The 14082-nt window shown below is 43.5% G+C and overlaps 1 protein-coding gene across 1 annotated transcript in view; it reads right to left on the bottom strand.

The window, feature by feature from the left end:
* Pik3ap1 (phosphoinositide-3-kinase adaptor protein 1) overlaps nt 1-14082 on the bottom strand; it is a 105205-nt gene that overhangs the window by 17403 nt on the left and 73720 nt on the right. Inside the window, exons 8-12 of the mRNA XM_090346159.1 lie at nt 13739-13834; nt 8377-8574; nt 6521-6586; nt 4309-4514; nt 2441-2513 (exon numbers count right to left, since the gene is read on the bottom strand). Coding sequence (XP_090202285.1) covers nt 2441-2513; nt 4309-4514; nt 6521-6586; nt 8377-8574; nt 13739-13834 — 639 coding nt within the window. The remainder of the gene's footprint in view (nt 1-2440; nt 2514-4308; nt 4515-6520; nt 6587-8376; nt 8575-13738; nt 13835-14082) is intronic.

The raw sequence follows: 14082 nt of genomic DNA, 5'->3' as shown, positions 1-14082 counted from the left end.
TAGAGTTAAGCACACCTTATGCATTACTTCACTCTGTCCTTGCAACAACCCTCGTAAAGTAATTATATTATCATCTGCCATTTTGCAGATGAAGATTAAAGCTCAAGAAGGTGAAGTATTTTACCCTCAGCTCCCAGCTAGCAGTAGCAGAATCTGAACCCAACCCCATTGGCTCCAGTGTCCATGTCTGCAAGCCTTCTATTCTTCTGCATGCAAGCATATCTCCAATGACACCACGTGAAGCCCAGGGTAGAAAAGGTGTGTGACACCCAGGAGGCTCAGTTCCTTTTTTCTTTTTGTCAGTTATGGGGCTTGAACTCAGAGTCTGGATGCTATCCCTGAGCTTTTTCTGCTCAAAGCTATCATTCTACCACTTTGAGCCATTTCCAGTTTTCTGGTGTTAATTGCAGGCAAGAGTCTCATGGACTTTCATGCATGGGCTGGCTTTGAACCATGATCTTCAGAGCTCAGCCTTCTGAGTAGTTAGGATTACAGGTGTGAGCCACCAGTGGTCTGGCAGAAGGCACAGTTCTTGATCCCAGGCCACTGAGCTAACACTGCAACTCCTGGGTCTGCAGACATCAAAGCACTAGAAAATCACAGGCTTCATGTTGCTGAGGTGTTTCATTTAACCAAGGCTTCTATCTTTGGGTTCATGGGCTCAAGTTATTTTTCTTAAAGCACCTCAGCTCTTTACCACCTAGAACCCTGTTATCTGTCCCCAGCAAGACTGCAGACCTGGAGCCAGACTTTCTGCCTTTCTCTTCCTATCCACCCGGAAGCAGACATGTGTGAGCTTGTGGCATGGTGGCATAAATTTAAAATCTAGAAAATCAGCAGTCTTAGGATGAGCTCTTGGCCCCACTTTCCTACAATAGTCAACATCACTAGCATTCACTGGAATATCACTTTCTATGAAACACTGCGGCATCACGGAACAGGCCTTAGTAGGGAAAACCAGGTCCCACAAGATAACTCAGAAGCTACCACATGGGAAAGGCAGTGACTCACAGGCCTCTGTATCTTGCCAGGTGCCTGACACCTGGTGAGTATTTTTAGAATGAATAAATTCTATCTCCAGATATTTAACTTTGAGACCAATGAGTCCAGTAAAGTCTCAGTGAGTTCTTAATACTGTATATAATACAGAGAATAATACAGAAAAATTCTTGCTCTTATTGTAGAAGGGAGGCCTGGCTCTGGCCCCTAACCATAGGAAAAGAAGAGTAAGCACTGGTCTGTGCCATGTGAGAAGGAAAACAGAAAGTAAGCTGTGGAGGGCTCCTAAGAGAGAATGGCAGGACAGTCCTTTCTGAGGAAGAAGCAGAACCAGTGGGTGGAGATGTGAGGGAAAGACAGGAGAACACCAAATGCAAGGGTCTGAGGAAAAGAGAGGGAGACAGAAATGTTCCTGCTTATTAGATCAGTATGAAGGAGTCACTGGGGCTGGAGCCCATGGTCAAGAGCAAAAGAAGAAGCCCGTGAAGCCTGGGGGACTATGGAGATGAGTTTGCTTTTCTTTTAAGTAGGACAGAAATCCCTGGAGAGTTTAAAACAGGAAGTGGCATTGTTTAATTTTTAAATTCCAAGAATGGCATTGACTGTCATTTGAAGGAAAAACTGTGGAGGAGCAAGAGCGAACATGAGGGTGGGCAGAGGGACATACATATGTCCCCACAAGAGATATGGTGGTGATTGGGCTGCAGCTGTTGCACAGAAAATGCTCAGAAATGACAAAATTCAGGATATGTTCTGGAGACAGAGCCCATGGGATGAAGGAACAGGTTGACAGAAATCAGAGCAGTGGAAAAGAAGTGCCAGGTGTATAGAAACCATAATGAGTTCTGTAGATATCTGAAAGAGGACAGAATGTACTGGCATGCAATGGCCTAGGAAGGTTTCTGAGGAGGGGCTGCTGAGTGGGGTCTTGCAGCCTCCTTGTATAATGCAGGTATGAAGAAAAAGGCCCAAATGGGGGATGGTCTGTGTGGAGACCAGTGTATTACCAGCTTGACATGGTTTGTGAAAATCAGCTATTGCAGGCAGCTAGAGGCACACTATGGAACTTGTGTGCAAGCAGGGCTAGAGTTTAACTTGGTCATTTTGCAGTAGGGTCTTACTGAGGATCTAGGGACCTCATAAAGCATTTTTTTTACCAGCCCCTCTTGCTAGAAGGCTGGCCAAGGTAGAGTACTGAGACTACCACACCAGAGGTTCTCAGCAGGGACATACAGTGAGAACGAATGAACATACTTCCTGTGTGCCATGTACTAGAGTGTTTATAGAATCAACAAGAGAAAACTGGGTCTGAAAGGCCTTCATAATGTGAGGGTGATAAAGGGCCTGGCTTTCTGAACAGGTGCTATGCAAGCAGTCTGTCCATTTAGACTATAGTCGAAAGGTGAGTCAAGGACAATAGCCACTGGGAGAAGCCACCTACCTGTCTGCTTTCCTGATTTTTGCTTCTCTCTCTGTCTTCGAGTGATGCTATCCCTTAGTCGTTTAAGATTTTCCTGGAAAAAATATTTTTTTAGTGTACAATATAAACATGCCTTTGAGCAGTTAAAAAATCTCTCAAAAGAGAAATGTATGCATGATCTATCACATGGCAGGAAAGAATTTTTTTTTAAGATATAAATGAGAATCGATGCAGTTGGACCCCAGAGAAATTCAAGTCCTCTTGGAATTTTTCCTGAAGAGACAACATCTCTTCCACAAATAGGGAGTCTTCCCTGCCCTCACATTTCCAGTGTCATTCTCAGTCTTATAATCCATTGTCCTCCACATTCACCAAGGAGCCAAACCCTTCTCTGACCCTCTCACAAACTCTGCATATAGTCCTTCCTCTGAGACTGCTCTTTCCTCACTCCCCTAACCTTGAGGGATGCTGCTTCCTTTCTATGATTCTATTCCAGCCTGTCAGGGCTGCTTTCTCCAGACCTTAACGCTGTGCACGTGTCACACATTGGTGCACATATGTACCTTTAGTGGCCCTGTGGGATTTCCTAAAAGACAAGAGACCAGGTTATATGCCTTTCTATAATGCTGCCATTTGGGACACTGTAGTAATTCAATAAATGTTGAATAGACATATGAAGGTCAAGATCTGTTTCTATTTCAGTCCACCTACACCAGTGTCACAGCATTCTAGGGATGTTAAGCACCTCAGCATTCATTTCTCTGCAGGAACAAGTCTACATAGCTGAGGAGGGATCCTATGAGAAGTCCCAGGAGGCTGGCCTGGAAGGCCTGCTTGGCTTACACCTTCAGGCTGAGGAAACAGAGATTCATTCAGAAAGCAGTAGGGAAATAGAGAAAGTTGTGGGGTGGGTAAGGTATTAATGTTGTGGTGAACTGGATGGGGAAGAGGTGGAGGTGGAGACCAGGAGCCCTCATCTGGAGGAGTGGGGGCAGGCCAGATGCAGGTGATAGGGCCAACAGTGGATGAGGGGGCTGCTGGAAAGACACAAGAGAAAGAAAAAAAGTACAGAGCAGAAATGAGCAAGACTTGCTATATTTGCAACATGCCTTCTTCATTTAATCATATTTCTTGGGACCTTTCCAAGACAGTGATTGATAATGGTCTGTGAGACATCTGGAACTACTAGGAGTAGAGAGAGAAACTCTCAAGGGAAAAGCTGTCCAGGTGCTGGCAGCTCATGCTACTTGAGAAGTTGAGATCTAAGGACTGTAGTTCAAAGCCAGCCTAGGCAGATCAGTGAGACTCTTAGCGCTAATTAACCAGCAGAAAGTCAAAACTGAAGGCTTGGCTCAAGTGGCAAAGTGCTGACAGTGTTTGGAAAATGCCAACCATGATCAATAGTCTCAAAGCGCAAAGCTCCAGTACCAGCACAATAGGAAGGAAGGAAGGAAAGAAGGAAGGAAGGAAGGAAGGAAGGAAGGAAGGAAGGAAGGAAGGAAGGAAGGAAGGAAGGAAGGAAGGAAGGAAAGGGAAGGGAAGGGAAGGGAAGGGAAGGGAAGGGAAGGGAAGGGAAGGGAAGGGAAGGGAAGGGAAGGGAAGGGAAGGGAAGGGAAGGGAAGGGAAGGGAAGGGAAGAACAGACCAGAAAAGCTGGCAAGCCAGAGTAGAGGGCCAAATGCAAAGTATACAGCAGAACCCAGCTGAGTGTGGAGTTGCAGGCAAGAGGACATAATGCACACTCACTGACTCATAAGGACACCCAAGCATGTTCACAGGCACAGCCATTGGCTTAGTCATGGAACTATATAAGAGAGCCCAGGCCTGCTTCCTCCACTATTCAGTAGAAAAGTGACATGAAGCAGATTCCACAGCAATAGAGCTGACTACCTGCTGAAAGCGGAAAGACTCAGATCGCCTCTTCTGGTTGAGCTGCCACTCTTTGAAGTGCAGTACGGCCTCATCCACATTGACGATGCCCAGCTTCACTTGCTCCTGCAGGGTAATAAGCTGCCGCTGGCCCGGTGTCTTCATCCCTGCAAACGGGTCATATATGCTGGACTGGGGCCTGTCCCTCCATGGTCTCACAGGTGGCTCTGGAAAGAAAAGCAGAACTCAGCTTGACAGCACCCCACTGGGGAGAGTAGAACCAAGAAGAAGGGATAATGAGGTTGGTCACAGTTACCAGAGCATGAAGCCTGAAGGAAAAATTACATATGTAAGTGAGAGGAGGAAATGGGACATAAAATCAGGGGAGAGGGAAGTAGCTAAGGATTTTAAAGCCTATCAGTGAAAATAGAGAAGGCTGCAACATTTAAGGGAGGTATGACGTCTGTTGAAATCTCTAAGACTTGACTACTGAGGTACCTTTGAACTAATAATTCTCAACTTTAATACTATTGAATTTTGGGGCCAGATGATTCTTTGTTGTGGGTTGTCCTGTGCACTGTAGAATGCTCAGGAGCATCCCTGGCCTAGCCCCACTTTGTGACAACCAAAAGTGTCCCCAGATGTTGCCCAATGTCTTCAGGGAATGGAGGGGCAAAATCTCCCCCCATTTAAGAACCACTGCTTTAAGTCTAGTATCCATGGCTCACACCTATAGTCCTAGCTATTCAGAAGTCTGAGAATAAAGGTTCAAAGCCAGTGTGGGCAGAAACGTTCATGAGATTTGTGTTTGCAATTAGCCACTGAAATGTCAGAAGTGGAGCTGTGGCTCAACTGGTAGAATGCCAACCTTGAAAAACAAAGCCAAGTAACAGAGAGGCCCTGAGTTCAACCCTCAGTACACACACACACACACACACACACACACACACACACACACACACACTCCACTGCTTTAGACTTCAATCCTCTCCCAGAAGAGAATATACTAGAAAATCTATCCAAGATGCTTCTCCTAGCCTACTTTCAGCCCTGTTTATGCAATGATTGTAGATCTGTGGGCATGAAATATCAGAGAAGACTGAAATACCAATGCAGTCATGACTCAAGTGCAATAACAGGAGCACAAATCAGGTGCTAGGTTCCAGCTGGCCATCTTTGGGTTATTTCGTGCCAGCCTCTCCTTCACATTCCCTGTAATGTTCTCTGCTTTGGAGATTTGGGGGAAGAAGGAAATCAACCACCCCTCTGCAGTTTCTGAGTTCAGTTCTTTGGAGAATGCAATGGCAGAGATAATGGAGGCATTGGAATATGTGAGGACAACTTGACATTTTACTGCTCGATTCATATCAGGTCACGTGATTCTTAATGTCTCCAGAGATTCTATTGGATATTGGGATTCAGGGACGTGATAAGTAGGAAAAACAGAAATGACTTCTCTAGTGAGCACAGAAAAAGACTTAAAGAAGTTTATCCATTATCCTGCCCAACCATTTAGTCATCTGTCTATGTCATTTGCATACCTTTCGGCAAGGTCCGCCTTTTCAAAGCTATCTTTAGTGGTATCAGAGAAGAGGTGAGTGAGAATTTCCTGCTACCATCATCCTTCAGGATGCCTTCAAATGCTTTGACGGTGTCATGGCTATTTTTCCAAAGACTCTTTAGTGAATTAATACTGAATGTCTCTATTTAGCATAAGGAAATTAATCAAGAAAATAAAGAGAGCATTTATCCCCTGAAACTTCCTTTAAGTTTCTTTAGAAAAATGGAAGGGCCAACTTGTTATCCAATGATGAGAAAAAGGCCTCTTAAAGTTGAGTCAAAGCATAGTGGAGCTAGTATGGGATAGAATGAGTTAAAAGCCATGAAGAGTTACATCATAGGTAAAGACTGGAGGTGAGGCTGTTCCCTGGGACCTAGGATCAGCCTCAATGCTTGTATTGTCTTTTTATGTGCTGTATGGACACATTTGAATACAGTAGTGTCTTGGTAATGATTTCTGTATCATGTACTTGGGTGCCTCAACCCCCTCCTATCTCGCTTTACCATCACTAAGAGATCCTCAGGTAGCTCAGTGCTAAGTAACTCTGAGGCCTCTCTATTGTGTATGTCAAGGAGCTGTTGTTCTGTTTGGAAATCCCTGTGAGGCAAACATCTCTACCCCCCTAGAAGCCTACTTCATGTAAAAGGAGGCTTCAAACAAAACCTGGCTTACCTTTTCTGATGCTCTCTGAGGAAACATAGAAATTCCCAGGCCATTCTTGACTTCTTTCTGCAAAAACTGAGAGAAAGAATATGTTGAGTAAATGTCAAGGCTTTTTTTCTTAAGAGCTCTATAGTATTTTACATATTTTAGGAAAATCAAAATATGTCCAGTATTTTATACATATCTTATCAAAATCCTATGTTAAAAGTAGTGGATGTGGGGCTGGGAATTTGGCCTAGTGGTTAAAGTGCTTGCCTAGCATGCACAAAGACCCGGGTTCAATTCCTTGGTACCACATACATACAAAAAAGCCGGAAGTGGTGCTGAGGCTCAAGTGGTAAAGCTCTAGCCTTGAGAAAGTCCAAGGACAGTGCTCAGGCCCTGAGCTCAAGCCCAGGATTGGCAAAAAAAAAAAAAAAAAAAGTAGTGGATGTATGCCTATGGCCATGGCATGCAGTTCTGTAAATGAAAAGTCTAGAAACAGTAGTGAGAGGAAGCCAAGATTTCCAAATAGACAGGCCAAACAGACAGGCTCTGAAACTTAGAAAAACAAAGCCAACTATAGCACAGGATCACTGAAGAAAAGAGTAAAGGGAGAAAGGATGTGTGTTCAGATCTAGGAACAGTTGAGGCAGCCCAGGATGAGTCTGAAGCTTGAGAATAAAAGGAAGTACTTACCAGGCCTACCAGCAAGACAGAACTCCAAGCGGAACAGATAAAATGTGTGCATGGCTCCAGAGAGACTAATACAAATGAAGTCATCCATGAGGGACAGAGCCATAAAAAGGATAATGAACTGGGAAATGACAAATATTGTCTTAATGGTAGGGTGACATAGCCAATATGGCTCCCTGCGCTCTGAATGAGACTCACTGGATTCAAATCCTGGCTTTACCACTTATGAGAGCCATTTCATCTTGACCACTCCCTGATTCTATTATAGAGAGGGATGATAATAGTACCTCATTGGATTGTCAAGAGGATTAAATGAGTCAAAATCTCGAAAGTGCAAAGGCTTATGAAAGCACCCAATATTAGTTTTAGTATCATTAGTCATATCCAAATTTTAAAACTGCATAATAAGATAGAAATACCAGCCAAGTGCTGATAACTCACACCCGTAATCCTAGCGACTCAGAAGGCTGAGATCTGACAAAACCAGCACTTGGTTTCATGAGACTCTTATCTTCGATTAACCACCAAATAACAGCTGGAAGTGGAGCTGTAGCTCAAGTGGTAGAACACAATTCTTGAGTGAAAAAAACTAAGAGACAGTGCCTAAGTTCAAGTCCCAGTACTGGCTGGCACACACACACACACACACTCCAAGAAATGTTAGCCAGGCATCAGTGTCTCATTCTTGTAACCCTAGCTACTCAGGAGACTGGGATCTGAGGATCACAGTTTGAAGCCAGACCAGGAAGGAAAGTACTTGGGACTATTATCTCTAATTAACTACCAAAAAAAAAAGCTCAAAGACAGTGTCTAGGCCCTGAGTTCAAGCCCCAGGATTGGCATCAAAAGAAAAAAAAATCCAAGATAGAGTATTCTTGGTAGATTTTAACAACTGCTAGCTATTCAATTATTAATAGTAATAAGAAGAGATAAAATTTTATCAAGGTTCTTGTTTACCTTCTGCCTTTGCAGCTTTGTACAAAGAGCTCCAGGGAGGCCAGCAATGAATCTGATCATTGCCCCTGGCCTAGATGCAGAATCACAGGATCACACTATCTCCTAGGGCTGGCTGGAGAGACCACCCAGGAGGTCTCTGAGTAACAGATCAGAAATCCAGAGGACTCAAGAAATTTATGCTAAGGCACTGTGAAAACCCTGCTGAGGCATCATTCATTTTTGGCCATATTTACCTTTAGAAATATAAGGCTCATTGTCAGGTAGCTGGTGAGAGCCAATAGCACTGGCCTCTGGCCTAGGCACAGGGACAGGGGGCCTGCTGGCCAGATCCACAGAAAAGGCCTCCTCATCATCCACGATGTGATACACATCTTCTTCCCCATCAAGACGGTGCTGCTCTCTTCCCAAACTGGCTGTCTCCACACTTCTGCCTAGAAACACAGAGAAGACTGATTGAGGGCAGCGGCCAAGCAAACTGGATGACTGTCAGTCATGACAGCAGAGGGAGTGACCATTCCTTATTGGTACAGTACTGGCCTCTGACAAAGGGCTTTGCCCACATCATTTCTTAAATTGTCTGCTCAAAACTCACTGCAAGCAGAGAACATCAACAATTCACAGACATCATTTGCTATTCTGCTGTACAGCCCGGGACATGATTCCTAGGTAATATTGCTTCCATTTTACTGCTAAGATTCTAATACTCATCCTGTTAGAACTAAAGGAAAGAAGACACACCCCCTAAAAAGCCCGAGGACACTTGGAACCACCCCCTAGGGTCTGTTCTCTAGGGTGAGTCCTCAGCAAAGATGGCTCCAGCATCTTCTTCATGCTCCACAAAATGGCCACAGGAAATCATTCCTGAGGACTCACTTTATGCCAAACACTAATCTGGGTATATTATCCATGTGACTGATTTAGTAGTTACAATCATTAATCTTTTTTTTGCAGAGGAAGAAACCGGAGCCTTGAGGATTTAAATAACTTGCCTAAACCCCCTGCGAGCCAGCTTGGCACCCAGGAAAACTGGCTCTGCAGCTTTGCTCTTAACTCCCATGATCCTGCTGCTTTTGAAATCCCTGCTTCCTCTCTGCTCTCCACTGATGGAAAGAACTAAGGACAAAATTACCTCCCAAATTCTCTCTACCAGTATCCCATAACTCAAAATCTCTTTGCAGTGTTCTATTTCTTCTCCTTAGCACCATTCAGTCAACAAATCCTTTTAAATACATATTTAAAGGATAGAAACAAATGAATTTAGGCCTTCTTCTTATAGAATTTGATTGAAAATGATTTTTTTGCATCTTTTCTTTTGCTGCAAAAAGACTATCCTAGTTCATCAGAAAACTCTAGGTCTGGGGCAGGGAGTTTGGCCTAATGGTAGAGTGCATGAAGATCAGGGTTCGATTCCTTGGTATCATATACATAGAAAAAAAGCTGGAAGTTGTACTGTGGCTCAAGTGGTATAGCTTTAGTTTTAAGAAAGCCAAAAGACAGTGCAGGCCTTGAGTTCAAGCCCCAGGACTGGCCAAACAAACAAACAAACAATAAGAAAACTCTAGTTCTACCTGTCACCACTGGCTCACACCCAAAGTCCTAGCTACTCAAGAAATGACACCTGAAAGATCCTGTAAGATTCTATCTCCAATCAACCTACAGAAAAAAATTTGCTGGAGGCATGGTTCAAATCATAGAGCACCAGCTGTGAGCAAGAAAGCCAAGAAGGAGCATAAAGCCCTAAGTTCAAGTCCCATCACTAGTAAAAAGAAGGAAGGATTCACAGAAAGGCCTCATCATCATCCACAATGTGGGAAAGAAGGAAGGAAGGAAGGAAGGAAGGAAGGAAGGAAGGAAGGAAGGAAGGAAGGAAAGAAGGAAGGAAGGAAAGAAGGAAGGAAATATGGTTTGAAATTCTGGGGAGGGTTGTCATGGTAACAAAGGGAAATGCCCTGGAAAAGCCAGCACCACCTGCAGGAGAAGAGGGACTTTCATGGCACCGCTTCTAGACTTGCTGTCTCCAAACACAATGGATTAGTTCCAGTCTCTTCATCTGGTTAAATTCCTGCTTTGGAATATTGTTCCTCATCTTAGAACCTTCATTCTTCCACATTGCACCACGCTGAGCCAGCACGCCCACAAGCACACCCATTCTGTCACCTCAGAGAAGTTGTCTCACTGACCACTCAGTCTGAAGTGGGCCCATCCTGTGCCTCGTTCTTTGCTCCACAACCCTGCTACCACATTCGCTAAGATGTAAGATATTTATTAGTGTAAGAGCCACTTCCTGTCTCTCTCTTTCCCTAGCTGCAGAAAGACAGGCCTTATCCCATATTCCTTCAAAGCCAGATGCAGAGTCATTCATATAGCTTGTGCCCAATAACATTTAAAAAAAAAAAAAAAGAGCGGAAATGTAGCTCAGTGGCAAAATGTTTACCTAGCAAGTGCAACATCCTGGGTTCAATCCATAGTACCAAAAAAAAAAAAAAAAGAAAGACAAAGGAAAAAAAGAAATTCTGGGCGAAGCAAAGACTTGCTTTGAGTATATATACAGCATGTTGAAAGATGATCAGATAGTTAAAAACTGATCTTGAAGGCAAGGTCTCAGGAATTAGAGTTTTCTAGTGAACTAGGACCAACCTAGTCAATACTCTAGACCCATAACATTGGAAAGCCAAGAACAGTCTTCCTGCAGCTCAGAAAAAAATTTAATACAAGCTAAAACTAATGATAAATCATTGGATTGACAATTCCATAGGGAGAAGTCCCAACCTCTCTTTATTCTCATATCTCAATGCATCTCCATTCCCATATCTCAATACATCTGCAGAGGATGCCTGACTAATATCTTCCCTTTCTGATCTAGGTTGGGTAGGCCTTGGGCACCCTCGGGCCAACCTCAGGCTGCTACATATCAGCTACGTGGAAGCCTCTTCCAAGCAAGAGAAAGCTTTATGGCTTCAGAAACAGAATATCAAGTGTGTACACTTGGGTATAAGCAGTATCTATTCGTTAGCAATATCTATCTATAGCAAAGGCATTTATTGGAAGCCCTAGGTACGGAGCATCTCTTTTATTGGAAGGCTGTGCATGTGCCATTTCCTACCCCTATTGTACACCATCAGCAGCTACATACAGATAATCACTTCAACTACTTGCTTCATCTTTGCTGGCCAAACCAAAGAAATTTGCAGGGGAAAAATTTTTTTCTAGCTTCATCCCAGCTGCTAGGCTCCCTGAAATCAACAAATACTAGAAAAGCAAAAAACAAACAACAAAAAACATTACAGGAAATATGCTACCCAATGTTTAAGGTCACCTCAAAAGAATTCAATGCTGTGCTACTGAGTTCCTGGCACATTGAGCCTGTTGCTCAATCATGCCATTTAAAATAATCACCTAATGAATGAAACAACAGACACTGGTTGATATGTTCCAAGTACTGCTTTGTGCTAGCCCCTGAATTTTATTGGAAACAGAAAGTTAATCCCTGCCTAGAACTCTATGTAACTCTCTGGAGCTGACTGACTGGAGGCCACAGGAATGGAGTGGGAAGCCAAGCCCTCCCAGCCCAGCCCCAGGCACCAGTTCAGCTACATAGCCTTACTTCCCTCCTGGCCATTTATGGGCATCCAATGTATGGGTTTCAAACTGATTCTTCAGGGCTCTAGGAATCATATTGGGTAGAATGAGTGAAATGTCTGAGAGTAGTTCTTGTTTTATTTGTGTAGTACACTAAGCTTCCACTTAAGATTTTATATGAAAAATTGTGTGCTAAACCTTTCATATGCTCCAGGTGAGAATGTGAGACTGGAAGAACATTAGAAAAGAGTGATCTGAGATTATCAAGATCACAACTACAAACTTTCTAAGACCCAGCAATTCTTCTAGTAATTTATAATACACATAGACTCAAAGGTGTGAAAAGACAGCCATAAAGAAAATATTCACTGTGCCAAAGGGAAAAAAAAATCTGAAGATAACCTAAATAGTCTTAATAGGAGACAGGCTAAATATATTAGATGGTATTTCATGCCAAAAGAAAACCGGGTAGATGTAAAAAAAAATCAATGTATATTGATAGCAATTGTTCTTGTTTTATTGTGTTTGCCTATCTTTGGTCCTGGTATAGGATTTAAACTCAAGACTGTATTTCCTAGGCAGGTGCTCTACCGCTTCAGCCACATCTTCCTCAACACGTGTGGATCTGGTTATTTTTGAGGTCAGGATAATATAGGCCATGATTCTTGTATTTTATGACTCCTGCTATAGCTGGGATGACAAGTGTGAACCACTACATGCAACTTTTCCTGTTGGGATGGGGTCTCATGAACTGCCCTTGAACTTCGATCCTTCTAGTCTCAGTTTACTTGAGACACTGCTTCCCTTTTTGTGTCGCTTGAATTGTAACTTGCATGCATTGCTTTATAGTAGCAAGCAGCAGCAGCAACAGTTCTGCATTCTGCTTTCTTACAGCCTTTTGATTGACAGAAACACTGCCAGTCTGAAATGATTGGTCAGGATTAAAGAATCAGTACCTTCTACCTCTGACCCCTCTAATAATAATAACAACAACAGTGGCAGCAATCATAGCTTTGTTAATGTTTATATTAATAATGCACAGTGACTCATTTAATTCTGGTGCCAGTCTTCTCATTTTACAGCTGAGCACACTGACACACAGAGGAGTTGAATAATTTGTCTAAGGCCTTCCAACTAAGCCAAGAGAGAAGTATACACAGATTAGAGCCGATGCCCAATCCACAAGGCGAACACAACCTCCAGCTCCTGAAGCACGTCATACTCTTCTTCCAAAAAACGGAGTCTCTGGAAAACACTGACCCTATATTCTTATTCTTTCTGTCCCCAACCCCAATATTCAGAACAGCACTTGGCACGTAGCATGTACTCAGTCCATTTTGGCTGGCTAAAACTAGAAATGTTGGTGGGAGCAAGGTGAAGCAATATAGCAGGGGTTCTCACTAGACACTATGTTGAAAATACAACCTGTGGATGGGGATTGCAGGGAAAACCTAAGAAAGAATGAGGGAAGGGGTGACGCTGTCCAAAAAGAAACATACTCATTACCAGACACATAACTGTAACTCCTCTGAACATCAACTTCCTAATAACAACAAAAAAACTTAAAATAGAAATGTGCTTTGTGAAGAGGGCATGCTGCAGATAACTGGTATAGCCAAGTGAGTGGCAGCAAAGGTGGCACTGTTGGCCTATCTTTGACAGTTGGTAGGAAGGGTCAGGGCAGGTACAGAGGAAGAAGAGCAGCTTCCTCTACGCCATATGGGTGGCAGCCTGCTCCTCAAGGGGCATCAGGCAATGCATTTCACTTGTTTGTAATGCCTTCCCTATTTTTTTTTTTTGCCAGTTCTGGGGCTTGAACTTAGGTTCTGAGCATTGGCCTTGGACTTTCTCAAAGGTAAAGCTCTACCACTTGAGCCACAGCATCATTTTCAACTTCTTCTATGTCCGTGGGACCGAGGAATCGAACCTAGGTCTTCGTGCATGCTACACAAGCACTCTTCTCCTAGGCCAACTCCTGGTTCGCCCCCCATTTTTAATTTTGCTTTTACAACTTACCTTCTAGAAACTTGCGGATCATAGAGTCCTTAGTGGGCCGAGAGAAACCCTCTCCAGGGACTGGGTTAGATGCACTGGCCTGAAGCATTTCAACATCTAGAAACAAAGAAGACTAATTGTTGATCTGCTGTCTTCCACAGGGACAGGGAGATTTCACAGGTGGATTTAACAAGGCATGGTAACTTCCTTCAGAGCCTCATGTTACAAATGGACAAACTCGGCACTGCTAAATATGAACTCCTGCCCTAGCTAGAGTTAGGAAGCCTACTTAGGCTTGGGGGAAAGAGGTGGGGGTGGAGACCTAGCATAATTTCTAGCTTGTGATTACCTCCAATGCCTGGGGA

This window comes from Megascapheus bottae, chromosome 15 (assembly GCF_031878675.1).
Source record: "Megascapheus bottae isolate mThoBot1 chromosome 15, mThoBot2.hap1, whole genome shotgun sequence".
Classification (NCBI taxonomy): Eukaryota; Metazoa; Chordata; class Mammalia; order Rodentia; family Geomyidae; genus Megascapheus; species Megascapheus bottae.
The sequence above is the reverse complement of the archived record's forward strand: the minus strand, read 5'-3'. Positions and strand labels throughout refer to the sequence as shown.